The 19,501-nt window shown below is 45.6% G+C and overlaps 2 protein-coding genes across 7 annotated transcripts; one reads left to right on the top strand and one right to left on the bottom strand.

Moving 5' to 3' along the window:
* Nucleotides 1-57: 57 nt before the first annotated feature.
* Nucleotides 58-7,426, bottom strand: LOC120688344 (histone-lysine N-methyltransferase ASHR1-like). Of its 3 annotated transcripts, none has more exons than XM_039970630.1 (14): nt 7,229-7,426; nt 6,843-6,988; nt 6,522-6,656; nt 6,187-6,241; nt 5,986-6,104; nt 4,691-4,779; nt 4,509-4,590; nt 4,280-4,378; nt 4,101-4,179; nt 2,409-2,528; nt 2,178-2,293; nt 1,928-1,997; nt 971-1,034; nt 58-580 (listed from the first exon to the last, which is right to left on the bottom strand). In XM_039970630.1, the coding sequence occupies exons 1-14, from the start codon at nt 7,338-7,340 to the stop codon at nt 379-381; spliced, it is 1,488 nt and encodes a 495-aa protein (XP_039826564.1). In that variant the 5' UTR covers nt 7,341-7,426; the 3' UTR covers nt 58-378. The 3 variants fall into 3 exon arrangements, with proteins under 3 accessions (XP_039826564.1, XP_039826565.1, XP_039826566.1); XM_039970631.1 differs by having other exon boundaries at nt 2,178-2,284; nt 7,229-7,425; XM_039970632.1 differs by lacking the exon at nt 7,229-7,426 and having other exon boundaries at nt 6,522-6,661; nt 6,843-6,977.
* Nucleotides 7,427-7,875: 449 nt separating this feature from the next.
* LOC120691488 (serine/threonine-protein kinase MPS1-like) lies at nt 7,876-14,423 on the top strand. 4 transcript variants are annotated; one of them, XM_039974562.1, is made up of 7 exons: nt 7,876-8,341; nt 8,650-9,093; nt 9,170-10,023; nt 11,117-11,308; nt 13,414-13,575; nt 13,718-13,850; nt 13,938-14,423. In XM_039974562.1, the coding sequence occupies exons 1-7, from the start codon at nt 8,134-8,136 to the stop codon at nt 14,177-14,179; spliced, it is 2,235 nt and encodes a 744-aa protein (XP_039830496.1). In that variant the 5' UTR covers nt 7,876-8,133; the 3' UTR covers nt 14,180-14,423. The 4 variants fall into 4 exon arrangements, with proteins under 4 accessions (XP_039830496.1, XP_039830497.1, XP_039830494.1 ...); XM_039974563.1 differs by lacking the exon at nt 13,938-14,423 and having other exon boundaries at nt 13,414-13,595; nt 13,718-13,845; XM_039974560.1 differs by having other exon boundaries at nt 7,877-8,341; nt 13,718-14,423.
* Nucleotides 14,424-19,501: the final 5,078 nt, after the last annotated feature.

Raw genomic sequence — 19,501 nt, 5'->3', positions numbered from 1 at the left:
CCAACTTTTATTCCATCAGCTGAAAATATCAGCAGCTGCATTTGGACTATCAAAAAATGAGGCGAAATCTCACGCATAAAGCACACAGATACAGGTGCTTCGTGCTCCTTCCTGAGACATTGAAAATATATTGTCCGACTTGGAACATGATGATACATGGAGTTCAACTCGCCACATGCTGACAGTAAAATCGAAAATCTGATCAATTTTACAACATATGCTATTTCCCCATTTCCAACTGAATGAAGCTTGGAACGAGCTGGTCGCTATCCCAACAATGCTATTTGTATGCCTAGACATTTTTCAGTCTTTCTGTATTTTTTTGAACATTGTCTCAACGACAGCAGCATATTTTTTTGATATTACATCTATTTTCCATCATAGTTGGCCTGCAGTCCCTGATGAAAATTGCTCATCATGCCCACAACCGGTGGATAGCCTAAAAGAAACTTCAGCCCTTGCTTCCTCTAGCTTGCCAAAGAGCTGCTTCATAAACTGTGATTTTGTGCCATGTGTTATTCTAAGTATATCTGCTGCCCTAGTTAGAGATTTCAGAGCGTCCTCTGTGTACTCGAGCAGCCTACAATCGGAAAAGAGAAGTATATATGTAAGCCTGTAGCTCTAAATATCATGAGCATGACTGTTTAATACCATGACTATGAAGAAAGAATTATTATAATTTTTAAAAAAAGGTGAAACTCTTGTAGAACACTGGACAAATGATTGAATGATTGTGAACTTTTCATGATCAAAGGTTACAGATTCATGTCAACACCCTGCTAGGATTCTTTTAATGATCCTGTACTGACTGTGTCAAATCTAAGATCAGCTTTTGTCGAAATTGACAGTGTCCATTTTCATAAAGCACAAGAGAGTAGTAGTAGCAGCCAAAGATTATAATGGATAAGGAACACTATATATGATGGTCTCTTACGTGCGAGAGAAATAGGCGAAGGCTATCAGGGCATACCATTCAAGCTTTCCGCAAGTGTAGAATTGTAATCCGATCATTGGATGAAATGGTGGATAAACTCCTGATGGAACAGGTTAAAAACACTGGTCAGCATCATGCTTTATTGGAAATCCGAAAAAATATATCATTTACTTTCTGGAAAGAGAAACATCATTTTGTTTTCTCTATTTTTAGTTTTCCCACAAGACTATCCTTTCCAATTGCTAAGATCATATAAGAAGTTTTACAGTTGTACAATTTTGCACTTCTGCTCGCTTGCTGTATACCTTTCTACAAGCTGGAATAAGACTTGTGAACCATGGCCATTAGTGGTATCAAGGTCGACAGCTGAGCATCATAGATGATGACAACTGTTGATTTAATTTTATCTAACCTGATCACGATCAGCCTGCAGTAAAGCAAGGATGCGCCCCTGAGTTCACTAGTCAGGGTGAAATGATGCGCAGTTGTCCCATTTTCTGTAACTGTGTTACTACTCTCCTTGCCTTTTCCACCTTTTGATGGAAATTGCAGGGAACACCCCTAATGTATAAACTACTATGATGAATCAAGAAACAATTGCATATACCTTGGTTTGTTCCTAAAGCAAGCTCCCAGCGATGCAAGGAGCAGGAATCAGTTCTCTACTGCTCAATTATTAGTTTATGAGGAAAACAGAAACAGATGTTTCTGCCTGACTAATTTTACTTTAAGCATGCATGTTTCTGCCTGACTAATTTTAGGATATAAACAAAACACTAACAGATGTGATCAAACAAGAATTAAGTATAACAAAAGGGAAGGAGCCTTTATTTGAACATAATAATATCTGTTTTTTTTACTGATTTGGTGGAGGTCTATCAAATAACAAATATGATTTACACAATATGATAGATAAGACAGAAGGAAAAAGTTCATAAGCAAAATAGTCTCACGGAGATATAATTTACTCTAAAAAGACTAAAGCAGGCTTACTTTCATAAACAGGAATTGTTGATCTGCAATACGTCAATGCAGTCTGCCAATCTTGTAACTCCATGTATATCTGCACCAACAATTGGTATTAACAAGATGGTAGAACAGAGTTAAATGGATGGTCACTGACAACAGCCCCTATCCTATAGACACAGCACTTTCAAATAGGGACCTATCTGATCTGATGATAACAAATTCTATAATGTAAGGTATAGCTCGGTTTGCGCACCTACAAGAGGTAGAAATATACCTTCAGCAGTGTTTCACGTGTGTGCAGTAAAGTGATTGAGAAAGCATGGTACAGCTTCTGCTCTAGCTGCTCAATTGTCTTGTAGATAGAACCTGCTTCAGTGGTATCTATTTTCCCTTATTAAGGTGAGTTTATTAGATAGAATAAATAGAGGAGATAATCATTTTGCTGCTGAGCTTTTTTTTTTCATGTTTCATGGGCACTTAATCATGGACAACAGTACAAGGATACTTCCTGATGAAAGAAGTGAAGATGCTTTATCTGATAGCAGTACAATTTCTCTTGTCATCTTTTTGACCTCTTCCTCATCTCTAGAAATGCTACATTTCTGGCATGTGTAAGCCTTTTCTCCTATAGAATCAGATACATATAGAATGCAAGATTTATGATCAATGAAACAAAATGAGTTACCCAACGTTAATATAAGAATATTTGGTTGATTTTCCATTTCCTTCCCTCAGCAATTCTGTTAGTATTTTCCAGCTTAATGGCAACTGTTAGAGTATATTAGACAACTCCGGATATGGTTAGTTTAGGATTGATTGTAATCCCGGGATAACCTTCCTTATCTCTAGGAGAGGCTACTTGCCCTCCAAGCCATGTACTCCTATATATTCGCCCTAGAGGCTCAATGCAATACATCACACGCATTATATCCAATCTTACATGGTATCACGAGACTAGGTTCTAACCCTAGGCCTCCGCTTCCGCTTTCCACGCGCCGCCCCCGGGGAGACCAATCTCCACCGGGGGCAGCGCCCTCGTTTAGGCGGCGAGTCCTATTGATTCGTCACCCTCGTAGATCGGAGCTACCTCTCCCTTTGCCGATCCATGGTCGAGGGGTGTGGCCTTCGCTGCGCCACGCGTCATCGGAATCTACAGCCACCACGGTTGAAGCACACGCCGCACCCTACCGCTGTGTGCTGCTGTGGTGTCGGGGAAGGGGCTGCACCCTATCGTCCGTGGAGGAACGTCAGGATGCCCCACGCGTCTCTACCTTCTCTTTCTCCATCGTTGACCACGGGTGGATGTGGATGAGAGAGCAGTGTGGTTGCAATGCTATGGACACCAGAAATTTCACCACGGAGGTTCACCCTGCTGCTATTTTTCTTTTTCCAATCTAAGATCGGTTTGCGTTGCCCTGCCGTTCGTCGCCGCTTCATCATCGACACCCCCGAAGGACGGAGGTGTTGCTGCACCCTTCCAGGCTGCAGCTACGACGTCCGTGATCAAGCCACCATACCGGTGTCGTCGCCTTTTCAGGCGGTGGCGCTACTCGCCGCCGGTCTTCGTCAAGCAGGCGCTCGATCCGCCTCCGCGCCTCGAGCCGTTCTCGCGCGGACATCGCCGCCAATGTTCCTGAAGGAAGACGTCGTCGCCACCCCTGATCTGAGCGCGACACTTGCTGCAACCTGCGCCGTCGCCACCCCTGTCCTGAGCGTGACCTAAGTCGCAAACCGCACCGTCTACCATCATCATCCGCCGCACCGTCCTCCTGCTGTCTTCGGCAAGAAGCTGCTGAGTTTGTGTACTCGAGCACCTCGACGACACTTTGACCCGCGCCCCCTCCATGGCTTCGCCCACGTCCACCTCGACTTCGGCTACTACGGCACTAAAGGGCTATCATCTGCATGAGTCTCCAGTCACAGCTTTCGCACCGGCGTTCCGACTGCAGGGGGGATACGTCTCCATTGTTCTCCAGTCTAACCGTTCGTGTTGCTACCGCTACGACTGCGGGGGGGTGTTAGAGTATATTAGACAACTCCAGATATGGTTAGTTTAGGATTGATTGTAATCCCGGGATAACTTTCCTTATCTCTAGGAGAGGCTACTTGCCCTCCAAGCCATGTACTCCTATATATTCGCCCTAGAGGCTCAATGCAATACATCCCACGCATTATATCCAATCTTACAGCAACCAACCTGATTCAGGCAGCAGAAACCCATCACATGCTTGGTTCTTGCATCTATAACTCTCAAGTAGAGCATCTTCCTCAGAACCCTATATTGGGGAAGTTGTATAGAAGAAAATTTTGAAGGTCAAGAGTTTGTTAATTTTCAATGGAAGAGATAGAAAATAGTGGGCATGCAAAATGAAAAACCTTGACACATCGTGGGCATGTACAGGTGAAGAAGTACTGCTTCAGATCATTCTGTCTCTTCTTAGTTACTGCTGCAGTCTCGATGTAGCTTATCGAAACCTGAAAACAGATAAACAACTGACATTGTCCCAAAGGATAACAATGGCAAAGGGGAAAAAACAAAACAAAAGCATGCTGTGCAAGTTAAGCACAAAATGATCAAGGCGCAAGGTAAAGGTGTTTTCCTTACCTCTTCATCTTTCCCTATAGGTTGCAAAGCGCGAACATAAGCTGTCCGACCATCAAATGTCAGAACTGCATTTGGTACACAACTGGAAATGCCAAAACAAGGGGGTGTAAAGCAAATATGCATTTATAAAGTGCTCAAATCTGACAAGATGCTAGACGAAAACATAAAACTTAGTATTCCACCTGTGGTTAATTATAGATATAACAGGGTACAATCCAGTCCCAAGAGGTCTAAGCTCAGAATCACATATTGTATGAGCATTGCAGGCAAACTGCACATTTGGGGCACAAAATCAATAATTCAGTATTAACTGATCATCAACAAATATTATTGAGAAAGTAAACTAATTCTCACAACCATGCCGAAAAAATACAGAATCAGCAGTGGCAATAATGCAAGGTTCCACAATTTTGAAAATATGTTTATCTCACTTTCCAGAGAAAGCTGACAAAAGCGGGAATGATAAGCCATGTCAGCAACACATAAAAGATCACAGCTCAAATGCAAATGAGCTAGATTTGAAATAACTTAACAGCACATGTATCGTTGAAATTGCTGTACAGAAGAGGCTAGAAGCACAACACATATATCATACAGGTTGCTACTCTACTCAAATAAAGCTGCACCCTGCAAGGTTCCCTTGTTGAGTTAGTTCTAATTCAAGTCCATACATTCCAAGGGGTTATAACCAATCCAAATAGGTCCTCAATGGATTCTAGATTTACAAACAAAATATGCTTAATTACAACACCTAAAGCAATTCTGGTATGCCATCTTTGTGATCAGGAGGACGAAAACATTCAGCACATTCTCATCTCATGTGTTTTTGCAAAGCAATTCTGGTATGCCATCTTGCAGCCCATAAACTTGAGTCAGCTGACACCCACAAGGAGTGTAAAAAATTTTGCTGACTGGTGGAAAAATGCTGAGAGGAGACTTCCTAAACAGCACAGGAAGGGTTTTAACTCTTTGTGTATTCTTGGGGCATGGATCCTTTGGAAGCATAGGAACGCTTGTGTGTTCGAAGGAGCTTCTCCAAACCTGCAGGTGGCAGTGCAAGCCTTCAAGGAGGAGTCCCGCCTGTGGCAATTCTTGGGGGGCTAAAAAGCTTACTGCCCTAAGCCCCGAGATGGGTGTGGTGCAGGCCTAGTAGATGGTCGTGTTGTGGTCTGGTCCTTTGTTTTATGTTTTTTATGTATTAGTCTTTTATCCTAAATCTCTACATTCCTCTCTAGTCCAAGGTGTGGAATGTTTCTTTGTATTTGGACTACTCTTTCTCGCTCAATATAAAGATATGCAGCTCTCCTGCGTGTTCGAGAAAAAAAACACAACACCTAAAGCCAGCTATGTTCAAGATGATGAGTACTCCCAAGCCTAATTTGAGTATCTGTATTCTCGAGTGGCTCTATGCTATCTTGAAGTGCAAAAGTGAGAGAAACTTATTATCATGATAATGCAACATTATGGTAGGATTTACCTTAGAAAAAGTATGTGCAATTTCCTTGAGATCAAGTTCAACCGAAGGAAGAATGAGGTCCACAAGATTGGCCATCTGAGCATAGAGTACAAGTTGATTTTCATCAACCTCGGATATATCTGTTCGTATAGGTCAATCCAAAAGTCATGTGTCACAATATTTGTATCCATCATTAATCAAATGTATCAAAGGACAGGATACGGGACTCCAAGGCATCCACTAGATAGTAGTTATCTATGCATGAAGATGGAATGACCTGGCAATATAAGTCATATCAAGTTAACAAAATACGATCGGTTACAGTGTACACAAATACAAAGATATATCATGCGCATGATAAGAGCAGGTTTTGGCAAAAAAACACGAATTATCAGATACTTCTTTGATATTCGAAACGTCACCGTGGCAAACAAAAGAGTATCATGTAGGTCTACAATGAATATGAAAATTGAATGACTATATGAGAAAGCACTCATAGTGCGATGAAGTGCCTTAACTTCGGTCTAGAAAAAGGTAAGAACGAAACCGGTCAATACCTTCTCATATTGCAATTTCCTTTTTAGTACCAGCCTCACCATCAAACGAATTGTGGGAGTAAGCATCTTTTTTCTGTCCTCCGTAAGCGCTGCCATCGCTCTACACTCGAGCTGATGTAGTTTCCATTCTGCTTTCTGCACTAACAACATTACACAGTGAAATAGAAAACATATCATCAAAGGCACAATAACTACTAAAGGAAAAACATATCATCAAAGGCACAATAACTATTAAAGGAACGTTCATGCATAACCACAGAAGCATGAGGCTGCAAAAGCAATGGAAATGTAACCGCTACAGAAAAAGACTAGAGCCAGCACCTGGCAATCGCTGCTGCAGTACCAAGTAACTCGGCAAACCGAGCACTTCCTCAGATTGCTAGACGCGAAACAATGGTCACAGCTTGATCCGACTAAAATCTTGTTGGATGTAGAAGTGTAAGGTTCTTGGCTGATAATAACTTCCCCTGCAACACATTGCAGGATTCCATCAGCAGCGTGAAAGGCACTTAGAAACTTCGATGACACCAGGGCAGCAATCCATCAAACCAAATCAAGTACGCGTCACCGAGCCATTGCACCAGAGTTAACGATGGGTGCCATTCGAGCATTTCATCGAGCAATTCGTGGGCAACACACGACACGCTTGGCGCGCAGCGGCAGAGCAATAGCGTCGGTTTCAGTCTAGAGAGGGCGCGTGGTTTAACCTGGGAAGAAGGTGCGGGAGGCAACGAGGCCCCGGCCCTTTCCGGGAATGGAGGCGATGGCGAGGCCGCGGCCGGCGAGCTCGCGCTGCAGCTGCTCCGCCCAATTCGCCATCCTCCCACAGTCGTTCTTCTTCCGCGCCGAGAACCAGAAGTTTCGCAAAGAAACAGGCGGTGTTCGACGTTATCATGGGCCGTCAATCCCAACCGAGTAGTAGTACACACCCACCTTTCCAGGCCCAGCCCATAAAGCATGTTGGCTTCTAGCTCAAGCCGCATTAGGCCAGTCCTAATTCTGAACAAAGGCCTTGTTTGGCATGCTTTGCAGCGTTAGAAATAGTAAACTTTGACCGCTAATTACGGTGTCAAACTAAGCCAGTTTACAAAATCAACTTCAGAACTCTCGCGCTAGTGATCTTAAAGAATCTAATGAGATCTTTGACCGCGTGATTAGAGGGTGGTACTGTAGCACCACTGTAGCAAATCATCGATTAATTACCGTCATTAGATTCGTCGCGAAAAGTTACACTCATTCCTGAAAATTTTTTGCAAATAGACTTCATTTAGTGTTTCATGCATGCGAAATTCTTTTTTCGGGAAGGGTGCGCACTGATTTGTTGCGGAACGCCAAAACTTATCTAATTTTGGTCCCTTCACGGTAGCACCTTCGTCTTCCTCCATTTCAAATTTTGGGGTTTTGTCCCCATTCCCTCCTCCCCACCCGCTCACCGTCGCTTCGATTCGCCTCATCTGCCGTTCCGCTCCATGGCAGCCTCCCGGCCCGCACCTCGCGACGCCTGCCCATCCCGGTGTTGACTGCGCCGATTCGAGCCCAGTCGGTCGCCAGGGAACCCTAGCGCCGCGGATCCGCCTCTCCGGCGAGATGCCGGTGGGCCCCGCCGCAGCCTATGGAGAGCAGGGATAGCTTCCTTCGGCCCCCGACGCCCTCCCACGCCGCAGGAGCCAGTACCGGCAAGGGCATCACTGTCCCTACCGGCGGGGACACGGCCGCCAGCAACCTGACGCCGTCATCGGGGTCGTCCTCGTCTCTCACGCTGTCTCCTCCCGGCTTCCTGAGAGAGATTACTGCAGCTGTCAAGCGGCAGAGACCGCTCGGTGAGTGGATTCGACTCTGGAGCCCCTGCCCTCCTCTGAAGTCATTTCGGTCTAGGGTTCTAGTTTGTGTTTGGCATATTTCCCTTGTAAAATTAAGTACGCTGAAGCATGTTACCTTCTGTAAGTTTCCTATTGACTGGGGACCCTGTAACAAGTTTTGCACTTGCACTTGATTTCGTGGCTTTGTCTTTGGCATTGAGTTTCTAGATACTATCTGTGATGTTGTTTCGAGTTTGTATACTGTATTTGTATCCAAATGAATTATGTCAGATGTTATATTGATCAGCTTCAAACTGATCTTACCTCAGGTTTACTGCAGTCCAACGTACCAAGAGCATCTCGGGTTCTGGTGTCCAGAGCCGAGCAAACAAAAAGAGCTGGTCCCAGCCCTTCTGAGGTGAAAAACCGTGAAGGAAATGTTATGCAGCCTCAGAGAGGCCTGTTGGGATCCTCCAGGTTGCAAAATGCGACCCCTTATCAACAGAAAAATGCCAACACTGCTAATGTGGGGTCCTCTACTCCAGATGAGTTGATGTTGACAACTCCCTCAAAGTTAAAAAATATCACAGATACCTGTGAGCGGAGTGTTGGCCAGAACTACCAGCAGAAGACTGATTCTAATCTGTTGGTCGATACGGAGAAATCATCATTGGAAACTTCATCTCAAATTCCATCTCGCAATGCATTGGTGGTGGAAAGTTTCAAGAAAGAACAGTTTTACTCTGCTGGTGATCCACAGTTAACTTCCCAGAGTAAGAATCCTTTTCTTTCTTTGATATTTGTATTACAAAAGTTGTGTGCATGTTTAGTTATTAGTTTACATTGCAGGTGATATTGTAGGGATCACTGCTGATAGTAGAATGGACAGTATGTTGTCTTATCTGCATTCTGTTTCATTGACAGCTGGAGAAAGTATTCCTGCGAATCAAGGAGCACACTATCACCATCAGAACCATCAGGAGCTTGAAATTGCTCATGCTGCAGTTGATATGGACATTAGATATGATGCACCTAATTTGTCTCGGAGAGGGGTTGAAGAGGCTCGTAATCAGAATCATGGAGATCCAATGACCCGTTGCTCTGCCATTGGTTCATCCGTTACTGCTGTATCACTGCATTCAGGGCCTACTGTCCAAAGTTCACAAGCTCCACAGATTAGTGGATGCGCTTCACCAGTCCAGATGCCAGAATCTGCTGCAGTATCATCTAAGGGTGTACTGGATCATGGTCCTCAAAAGGAGCATGCAGGTGCAACGGGCATTGGTGATTGGAATCCACTCGATCAGCAGGTTCGTCCAGGCAACTGTGCCACGGACAAAGCTGTTTCCAGCATTGGCAGTTTGCGTTCTGAAGGCTTACCTGCAAATGACCAACCTACATCTGCCAGGGATGGTGGTGCTCCCCGGCCAAACAAGGGTGAGAAGGAGCGTCACAAAAGGAATTATGATCCTAATGTGTTCTTTAAGGTGAATGGGAAACTTTATCAGAAACTTGGCAAAATAGGATCCGGGGGTAGCAGTGAAGTCCACAAAGTTATATCATCAGATTGCATAATATATGCCTTGAAAAAGATCAAACTTAAAGGCCGTGATTACCCTACTGCCTATGGTTTTTGCCAAGAAATTGAGTATCTAAATAAGTTGAAAGGGAAGAGCAATATCATACAGCTGATTGATTTTGAGGTACCAAGTTCCTAACCTTATTTCCAAATACATTTTCCTATTTCAGTTTCTTTGTCTGACTTTCTATGTGAAGAAGATTTGCTTCCCTACCTATAAACGATGAAAGCATTGTCTTGATGTCCTCGCAGAAATATATAATCTGCATTTCCTGCCACAGTTTAACCATTTTTACGTAAACCTCTACGGTTTAGTTAGTTTCCCATAGGAAGGACCACTGTTAATGATGATGAATGGATACATTAGGAAAGATATTTTGCTTCCTGGCCTTTACAAAAACTCATACAAAACTACATTTGCATAGCATGAACTTGGCATCGTTATAGACGTCATTGCAATACTACCCTATGCTGTTTTCTGGTCCTAGTTGCACATTGCCAGACGATGGACATAGACATAACCCATAGGACGTACTAGCTGACATCTGTATCATATATAATGTTATTTCATTTTTTGTATTTGAGTTCTCCAGTTAGTATGTCTAGTACCCTGTGTATCACACCAGTAGTCCAGTACTTAAAAAACAATTGTTGTTACTTGTATATATAGAAAATCTTTTGTTACAAGTTCCAGTACCTTACAGGAAGTCATATTTTGCAGAAATGGTCTTATTTTTAGAGGGTAATAAACTGCGTGTGCTGACTAAAATTTCAACCCACATTGCCATACAATTGTAAATTTTAAGCAACTACTCCGTCCTAGAATATAGCCACGTTTAGGCTTATCCAGAATCAACCATTTTCATCTTTGACCAACAATAACTCTAAAAATAATTGATTTTAAATAGAAAAAGTTACATGTTATTACTTATTATAGTCGGTTTCACAATGAATCAACTAATTTAATTTTAGGTTATCAATGTTTATGGTTTTTTGCTAGTCGTAGTCATAGTTTAAAAGGTTTTACTTAGGAAAACCCTAAACGTAGCTATATTCTGGGACGGATGAAGTATTGGTTATCTAAAGTGTACCTGTCATCTAACTGTTCTTTATATGTATTGATTTTCATAGAATAATTGTACTTATCTACATGGATTACCCATTCTATCTCCAGAGAGACATATTCTGATCTGCCTAATGGATTTTGTAACAACCAGGTAACTGACAAAAGTTTGCTTCTAGAAGGTTCCATGTCACCCAGGGATGGAAGAATTAGGGATGATCACTACATTTTCATGGTCCTGGAGTATGGTGAAATTGACTTAGCTCATATGGTTGCTCAAAAGTGGAAGGAGAGGAACAACTCTAATATGAAAATTGATGAAAACTGGCTACGCTTTTATTGGCAGGTAACCTCATTTGTCCCAATTAGACAAAAATGAGGCATCTGAATACTGGAAAATTAGGTTCTACTGCAACCAAATATGAAGTCTTGTTACTGTACTGTTTTCAAACCGAAGGTCATGTCTTGGTATCTTTGTAGAATGTGTTCTTTTTATTAGAGTATATTTGGTAGTTATAAATATACATATCTTAGACTGCCATATGTATCCCGGGGAGCCTTGCCCCCCAAGTCTTGTACTCTTATATATACCGGCCGAGACCTCAATGCAATACATCCATTATACACCAATCCTATTATTCTACATGGTATCACGAGTTTAGGTCTAGAATCCTCGGCCTCAAACCCTAACCCTTCCGCAGCCCCTCACACCTCTGTTCTTCATGCACCACAGGTCGTCCCCCACGGCATGCCTCCAGCGCGCCCCGTCGATGGCCTCGTAGCGCGCCCCCGGGGAGGTCGTCCATGATCTCCGCCGGGGGCCGCGCCATCCTCCAAAGTCTGGCGGCAGATCGATCTGATCCGCCGTCGTAGAAGGTCGTCCAGCAGCAACAGATCGGTGGTGAACACACCCGGGTGTCCTCGTCCGCTGGCCTCCCTTCTCCTGCTCCTCCGGGCGGATCCGCGCAGGCCTCCGCCCCCATCTTCTCCGCCGCCGGTGGGTTACGCCCCGGTGGATCCAGATCCGCTCCCTGGGCGGCTCTGCACCCCTTCCGCGTGGCTCCTCCCTGGCGGGGGTCGCCTGCAGTCGCGCCGTCTCCTCCACCGGCGGTGGACTGCTCCGCCCCGAGCTCCTCCGCTCCGCCAGGCCTTGGCCCGTCAGCGGCCGCGGCCGCTGCTGGCCACGCGTGGCTTTGCCCTCCCTCCGCCAGCGGCCTTCCCTGGCGGGGATCCTCCCCCGGCGGAACCGCCCTGCCTACCACACCGCCAGCGGCGGCCCGACCCCTCCTCTGGCTCTTCCTTTTTCTCGCACCATGGCTGGCGGAACCCAGTTGACCGTGGTGAGGGACAAGCAAGAAAGAGATAAGGGGATTGAGGGGTCTTTGCTCTGTGCACCTGGAGATTCTATACAAGAAGTTGCTGCTGGTTTATTTTTGGTTAGTTTCTTTGATTTTTCACTCGATCACTGATCGAGATTGAGTCGCCCACCGCATGTCAACCTCGACAGCTCTACGTCGACCACGGCTATCCTATGCACGGCATCTTCGACCATGGCTCCTCGCCCTCCAGCTCGGCTACCTCGACATCGGCACAAAGGGCTACCATCCGCATGAGTTACTCGCCGGTTTTCTCTCCAGTCGCAGCATCCGCACCACATAGACGTTATGACTGCGGGGGGATGTTAGTCTCCTGCTTTCGGCTTCTTCTTCAGTCTCACCGTCTGCGGTGCTCCCGCTGTGACTGCGGGAGAGTATTAGAGTATATTTGGTAGTTATAGATATACATATCGTAGACTACCATATGTATCCCGGGGAGCCTTGCCCCCCCCCCCCCCCCCCCAAAGTCTTATACTCTTATATATACCGGCCGAGGCCTCAATGCAATACATCCATTATACACCAATCCTATTATTCTACACTTTTAAGTTTGAAAAATGTGTTTTAATTAATTAACTTGACAGATATTATTGCTCCTTGTTTTATTACCCCTTCAAGTCTAGTCCCATTAGTTTAACCTTTTTAAAACAGCTGGTTAAGTAATTGATCGATTCTATTTAGTTTGCCAACTGGTTTCTGGTTCTGCTACTGATATTTGGTTTATCTTTGCTCAGCAAATTATATATGTTGGTTCTTCTAGATTTTTTGTATTGCCTCTGTACTTATGCAAAACGTTAACAGAAAAGAATTGTAGAATTAAATGCTGTATCTTGTTGCTCAGTGCAACTGCACAGGTGAATTGCTAGAATTGCCTGTGGCTTACTGCACCAGTTTCTATTAAAAAAATGCTGTTTACAGAGCAAAACCATTGAAATATAGTGAGATACTATAACCTATGTGCAACTTGTGCTTAAATAATAAAGTAGGATTTTTTTTTTGAAGAAACATAAAGTAGGAAATATTGTGAACCTTTTAGGCGCCTTCTCACTTTTTTCCCCTTTTGTTTGTGCTGTAGCAAATGCTTGAAGCTGTCAATACAATACATGAGGAACGGATAGTGCACTCTGATTTGAAGCCTGCCAACTTTATGCTTGTGAGGGGCTCTCTTAAACTTATTGACTTTGGCATTGCCAAAGCTATACAGAATGATACAACAAACATTCAGCGTGATGCTCAGGTACCATGTGATGCACTCTGGTATACACAGTGGCGACCTTTCCTTGTGTTCACTTGTATATTAATAAGAATATAATTATCTTCAGTTGTGCGTGCTGCTTTCTATGGCATGCTAATTGTGGTTTTCTGACCGCAACGAGCAGGTAGGGACACTGAACTACATGTCACCTGAAGCATTCATGTGCAATGATACTGACTCGGATGGTAACATTATCAAGTGCGGGCGCCCTTCTGATATTTGGTCTCTTGGTTGTATTCTTTACCAGATGGTGTATGGTAAGACACCATTTGCAAACTACAAGACTTTTTGGGCCAAATATAAAGAAGTCACTGATAGGAACCACGAGATCATGTATGAACCAGTTGACAACCCATGGCTCATCGACTTGATGCAAAGGTGTCTTGCATGGGACAGAAACGAGCGATGGCGAATACCTCAGCTACTTCAGCACCCTTTTCTCAATCCTCCTGTTCCCAGGGATTTGCCTCCTGTCGAACATGATCCGTGTAGTTTGCTGATGGAGAGAATTAGAGTTCATTGGGATAATCCAGCTGTTCAAAAACTTCGTAGTCTAATTGAAAAGCTCAACGAGGATCAGTGCTAGGAAGAAGGATTTGACCATAATTGAGTGCTTTACTTTCTGTACCATTCTTCTTGTGAGTCTTAGTAGGTATCTGTTGTATTTGTAAATAGTACCTTCATCAGTTGGAGACGCGGGAGCATTTTTTGGTGGTGCCCTGGCATTCTTTGCTTCCTGGTGTTTAGAAGTTGATAGTGTAACAGATTTCAGAAATGCGAGCTGAGTAATGTCAAATTAAGGTTAAATTGTTGTCTGTTGGGTGCAGGAAGCATCTCCTGGTGTGCATAGTTATCCATTTGGTGGTTTCTGGTTTGTGTTTTTCAGTTGCCACGGCGAGAACCCTCCAGTTTCGAAATTAAGTGCTAATAATGGGATTTGTACCCCTTGTCCTTTTACAAGAACAGAGTTTTTTTTTTGTTTGTGCACTCCAGAATCTGCACCTTTCTTTTGAGCAGATATTTGCTTGCACAAGCCCATGCTGATGGTAGGCTGACGCGCCGTGCCTCTCCATTTGTTTCCTTCCACCATTGTTTGCTCGCGTATCTGGGGAATCTTACTATTTTCAGAAGTCTCTATCACATCAAAATGAATTTTACTATTTTATAGTATTAAATAAAATATGTTTATAAATGTTTTTTTACAGCTGAGTGCTTTTTCGCGAGACGAATCTAATGAGCCTAATTAATTCATAATTTGCTACAGTGACACTACAGTAACCATTCGCTAATCATAGATTAAGATACATTATTAGATTCATCTCGCAATTTAGCCTCAGGGTTCTGCAGTTAGTTTTATAATTAACCTTTATTTAATACTTCTAAATACTAAAAAGTCTCTATGACTTTTTTTTAAGTCCTTGTTCCAAAACACCCTCTGTGCTCGAGAGTCGGGATACAGTGGCAGCGCCTTGTATACATTGGCCTGCTGGCTGCTGTGGGGCTGGGGCAGCTCCGCAGTACTGTCCCCTTGCTGTTTGTAGGTGTGAGGTGATTGGCAACGACCGTACCGTACGTGTTGCAACTTTCCTTCGCCGTAAAGCTTAGGATACCATGCTCCAGAGTACAATTTCAGGGGCAAATGCTCGCCGCCGGACACGAATCTGCAGAGGATCCCCTTGCTTTGCCAGTGCCAGCCACTTTCAGCCAAGCTCGAAGCATGCAAGCAAGGGACGGGGCTCGGCCACGCACATGGGCCTCCAGTCCCTCGCTGCCCTTGGCGCGCTGCCGCCGTCTGCGGCCTTCAGCGCGCGCCGCAGCCGGCCTATCCCACTCCGGCCGGCCGCTGCGCGGCCACGTGGGCGCGCCGCTGCCGGCGAGGCGCGAGGGGGCCCCGGGCGAGGCCTGACGGTGGTGCGCGCCGCGGGTAGAGCGCCATGACAAAAGGCCAGCGGTGTCCCGTCTCCAGAGCCCCAGTCGCCCGCACCCGTCGGGTGAACGCCCGGTCCGTGCGACTGCGGCAGTGGCAGCACGCACTGGGCGCTGTCGCTGCGGCGAAATGTGGACGCGCAGCACCAGAGCCCTGCAGGCCTGCACTGACGCAGCACTGCCGCCGGGCACGATGACGCTGGGGCTGGGCCGCTGAGCAGGATCCGACAGCCACGCCTGTCACTGACGATGGAATTGAAGTGACATCCACGCCGAGCCGAGCGCCGGGGCCAGTGAGTGGCCACTGGCCACCGACTGGTTCGCGCCTTCGCGGGACGGCCTTGGTTTTCCGGCCGTGGCGCCGCAACGCCGGCACGCCGCCGCCGCTCCCGGCGACAGGGCCGCCACTCGCGGCGGCACCGGCTCGTGGGCAGCGACTGTTCCCGTGTCAGCGGCGCCTGTTCCGATCGCTAGTGCGATGCGATGGGAGCGACGACTGTGCGGAGAACAGGAGCTTTGGTTCGGATGTCTTTGAAAAGGAAACCGAAGTTTCGCAGGCGCCATAATGGGCGGGGGAATCCGGGGGGCCTTGTCCCCAAGATGAGGCTGTTCAATCGTGTAGCAAATGTGGAATTTCTTGTAGTTGTTGCAATCATACTGCACCATCAGCTAAGATCTGCAGGTGGTTGGCTGGTTGCCATATCATTGCCCGTTGGTGATTCTGATTTCGACCGCGGAACACTTTGGAGCTAGAGCTACTGCACCTGCGCAACTCATTTGATAGAAAAAGAAAAATCACTGGCTGATCATTTGGTAGTACATGAACTTCCTAACGATCCGCCTGATCCAAGGTCCTGTTTGGTTTTCCTAGCGCCGGAAGTGTTTCCTACTTTGATCGCTAATTAGTGATATTAAATAAAGATAGTTTACAAAATCACATTCAGAACACTGTGCTAATTCGCGAGACGAATCTAATGAGATCTTTGACTGTATGATTAGAAAATGGTTACTGTAATATTACTGTAGCTAATTATGAATTAATTAGGCTCATTAATTCGTCACGCAAAGTTGTACCTGTGAATTTCACAAACAGATTTTATTTATTTAGTACTCTTTGCATGCAAGATTCTCTCCAAGAAATTTATAGAAGAAGAAGAATCAAACAAGGCCGAGCCTGAGGCCTGAGCCAGTCACTCACTGGCCAGCCACCAGCCAGAGACCACGAATGCCAGCGGCGGGTAATGTTTCATCAGGCGGGTAATGAACTCACTGGCATTCTTGTACTTGGATCGTAGTCACCAACGCGGTGGGTAATGGTTCCCATCAGGGTCGAGGACCACGAATTCAATCGAGTTTATCCGCACGGCCCCCATCCCCCGCGCCACGCCCACAAACGTGCATGCATGACCCACGGCCCGGTCAAGGTCGCCTTGATCGCCCTCCGCCGCCGGCAGTCCGGCACAGTTGGAGCCGGAGAACGAGCGTCGCGAGATCATCAATGATCAACCCGCCACCATCATCAATGATTAGCCCGCCGGAGTAGACAGCTCAGCCCGCGGGGGCGGCGAGGCCTCAGGCCTACGCGCCCCGGTCCGGCCTCCGGGCGACTGCCGCATGTGCGCGGCCGGCCATCAGGTTCGCGCGGGCGCCGGAGCCAGCCGGGTAGCCGGACTCCCGGTCGCCTGGCCGCGTGGGCGCGGGGCGCGCGCGGTCGCTCGGCCGGGCCACCCGACGGCAGCGTGGGCCCGCTCCCCTGCCGCGGAAAAGCGCGCTTGCTGCGGACGTGGACGGGGAACGGTGGCGCCGTGCGGGGGCAGGTGGGACTTGGGTTTGGGCCAGCTTGGCTGCGTGGCGGCGGCAGCTGGGATCGGGGGGCCGCCGGCGAGCGGAGCTCGGGAGGGAGGCAGTGTTTGATTTGGGGTGTAAAAAATTTTGCGAATTTTTTTTGGCTCTTTAACCACTAATTTAGAGTATTAATTGAAGTCTAATTATAAAACCACCTCCACAACCCTCTGTGTAAATCGCGAGACGAATCTAATGAGGCATTTGACAGTGTGATTAGAGAATGATCACTGTAGCAACAATGTAGCAAATCATCAATTAATTACCGTCATTAGATTCGTCTTGAAAAGTTACACCCATTCCTGAAAAGGTTTTGCAAATAGGCTTCATTTAGTACTCCATGCATGCGAGATTCTCCTCGGAAAACATTCACGTAAAATCCACCGTAGAAACCAAACACGCCCCGAGAAGACCAAACATGCATGCGAGATTCTCTCCATATATGCGAGATTCTCTTCTCGATTGGCGACGCGACCGTACAATGTGTACCCGTGAAGTACGTCCACGTGCACGTGGTCTCATTCAGTTTGCGCACAAGTATTCTAGCGCGGCTCTTCTAGTCTCCGCATGAAAGACCAAATAAAATTTATTTGCAAAACTTTCTCAGCAGTGGATGTAATTTTTCGCGACAAATTTAATGACAGTAATTAATCAACGATTAGGTATAGTGATGCTACAGTAACCATCATCTAATCGCGCGGTCAAAGATCTCATTAAATGTTTCAGGGTCACTAGCACGGGGTTCTGAAATTGGTTTTATAAAGTTATTTTGTTTGACATCGTAATTAGCAATCAAAATATCACTATTTACTAGCACGTTACAAACCAAACAGGCAAGGTCAGATCCGAGCTCCTTCGACTTTCTTCTAGGCCTGGCTGGTCCGTCCGGCGCGCGTGATGGCGTGTTCCAGCGACGAGCGAGACGCATGCAGCGACAAAGAGCTAAACCTGCTCGTGCTAATCCATTCCTGTGTGGCCGTGTCCACGTCAGCGAAAAGGAGTTCTACACATTCCTCTAGTATATATATATAGAGGTATCTTCGTCGGGGGTGATGGCAGGATGCTCTCGGCGAGGCATCTCCCCTCTCTGGGGCTGTGCATGTGCCGGGTGCTAGCTATTTTTGACCGTGCAGCTGTAGCACAGATGCTTGTCCTGAAAACGACTCGCGCGAGAGGGGGTGTTAAGGTTTAGCTGGGGACAACGATGCCCACACGCCTTTACCTTATTATTAATTTATTATGCCGTCTATGATAGGGTGCTACGTCGAACGTCATAGACTGATCAGTGATCACCACATCAGCATCCTTCTAGAGGTCGCTGCAGCAGCCTGTATAAGAGCGTTGGTTCTTGGTTCATCCGTTGTTCCAAGCCTTTTGCTTGTAGAATATGATGATTGGGACGATGATTGACTGGAAAAATGGATTTACCTTGACTTTATTTTAAAGGTGTTCAATGTCAAATGAAACTGCGGAAGCTCATAGTTGTTTCTTTCAATCTAGTGTGTATATATTAACTATAGACCAGGGATTGTTACAAATGCTAGTGATGTTTTTACAAAATTTTGGAGTACAGGTTATTTTTTAGAAATTTTAGGGTTTGTTTAGTAAAAATACAGGGACTATGGGTTGATTTTCACAAAGCTAGGAGACTTTTGGTAAAATTTTGGACTACGGGTTGATTTGTAAAAAGTTCAGGGCCTTTTTATAAAAAATATGCGGACTGCGGGTTGATTTCTGTAAAGTTGAGGGACTTTTTTGTAAAATTTAGGCTACAGGTTATTTTCTACAAATTTTAGGGTTTGTTTAGTAAGAATGCAGGGACTATGTGTTGATTTCCACAAAGCTAGGGGACTTTTTGACAAAATTTTGGAATGCGGGTTGATTTGTAAAAAATTAGGGTCTTTTTCATAAAAATATATGGACTGCGGGTTGATTTCTGTAAAGTTGAGAGACTTTTCTGTAAAATTTACATGCAATCCAATGGCCTAGATCTCTTTGCTGGCCGATCGGACGGCTCTTCTTTTCTTGATGACGTGGCTCGACCTGGAGGCAAAAATCACCCCGCATTTAGGTCTTTAGAAGATATGTATCAGTCTACCTGAAAAGTTACAGATTCTGCAGAGTCTTGCGAACCAAACAA

Source organism: Panicum virgatum, chromosome 9N, assembly GCF_016808335.1.
Source record: "Panicum virgatum strain AP13 chromosome 9N, P.virgatum_v5, whole genome shotgun sequence".
NCBI classification, from domain to species: domain Eukaryota; kingdom Viridiplantae; phylum Streptophyta; class Magnoliopsida; order Poales; family Poaceae; genus Panicum; species Panicum virgatum.
The sequence above is the reverse complement of the archived record's forward strand: the minus strand, read 5'-3'. Positions and strand labels throughout refer to the sequence as shown.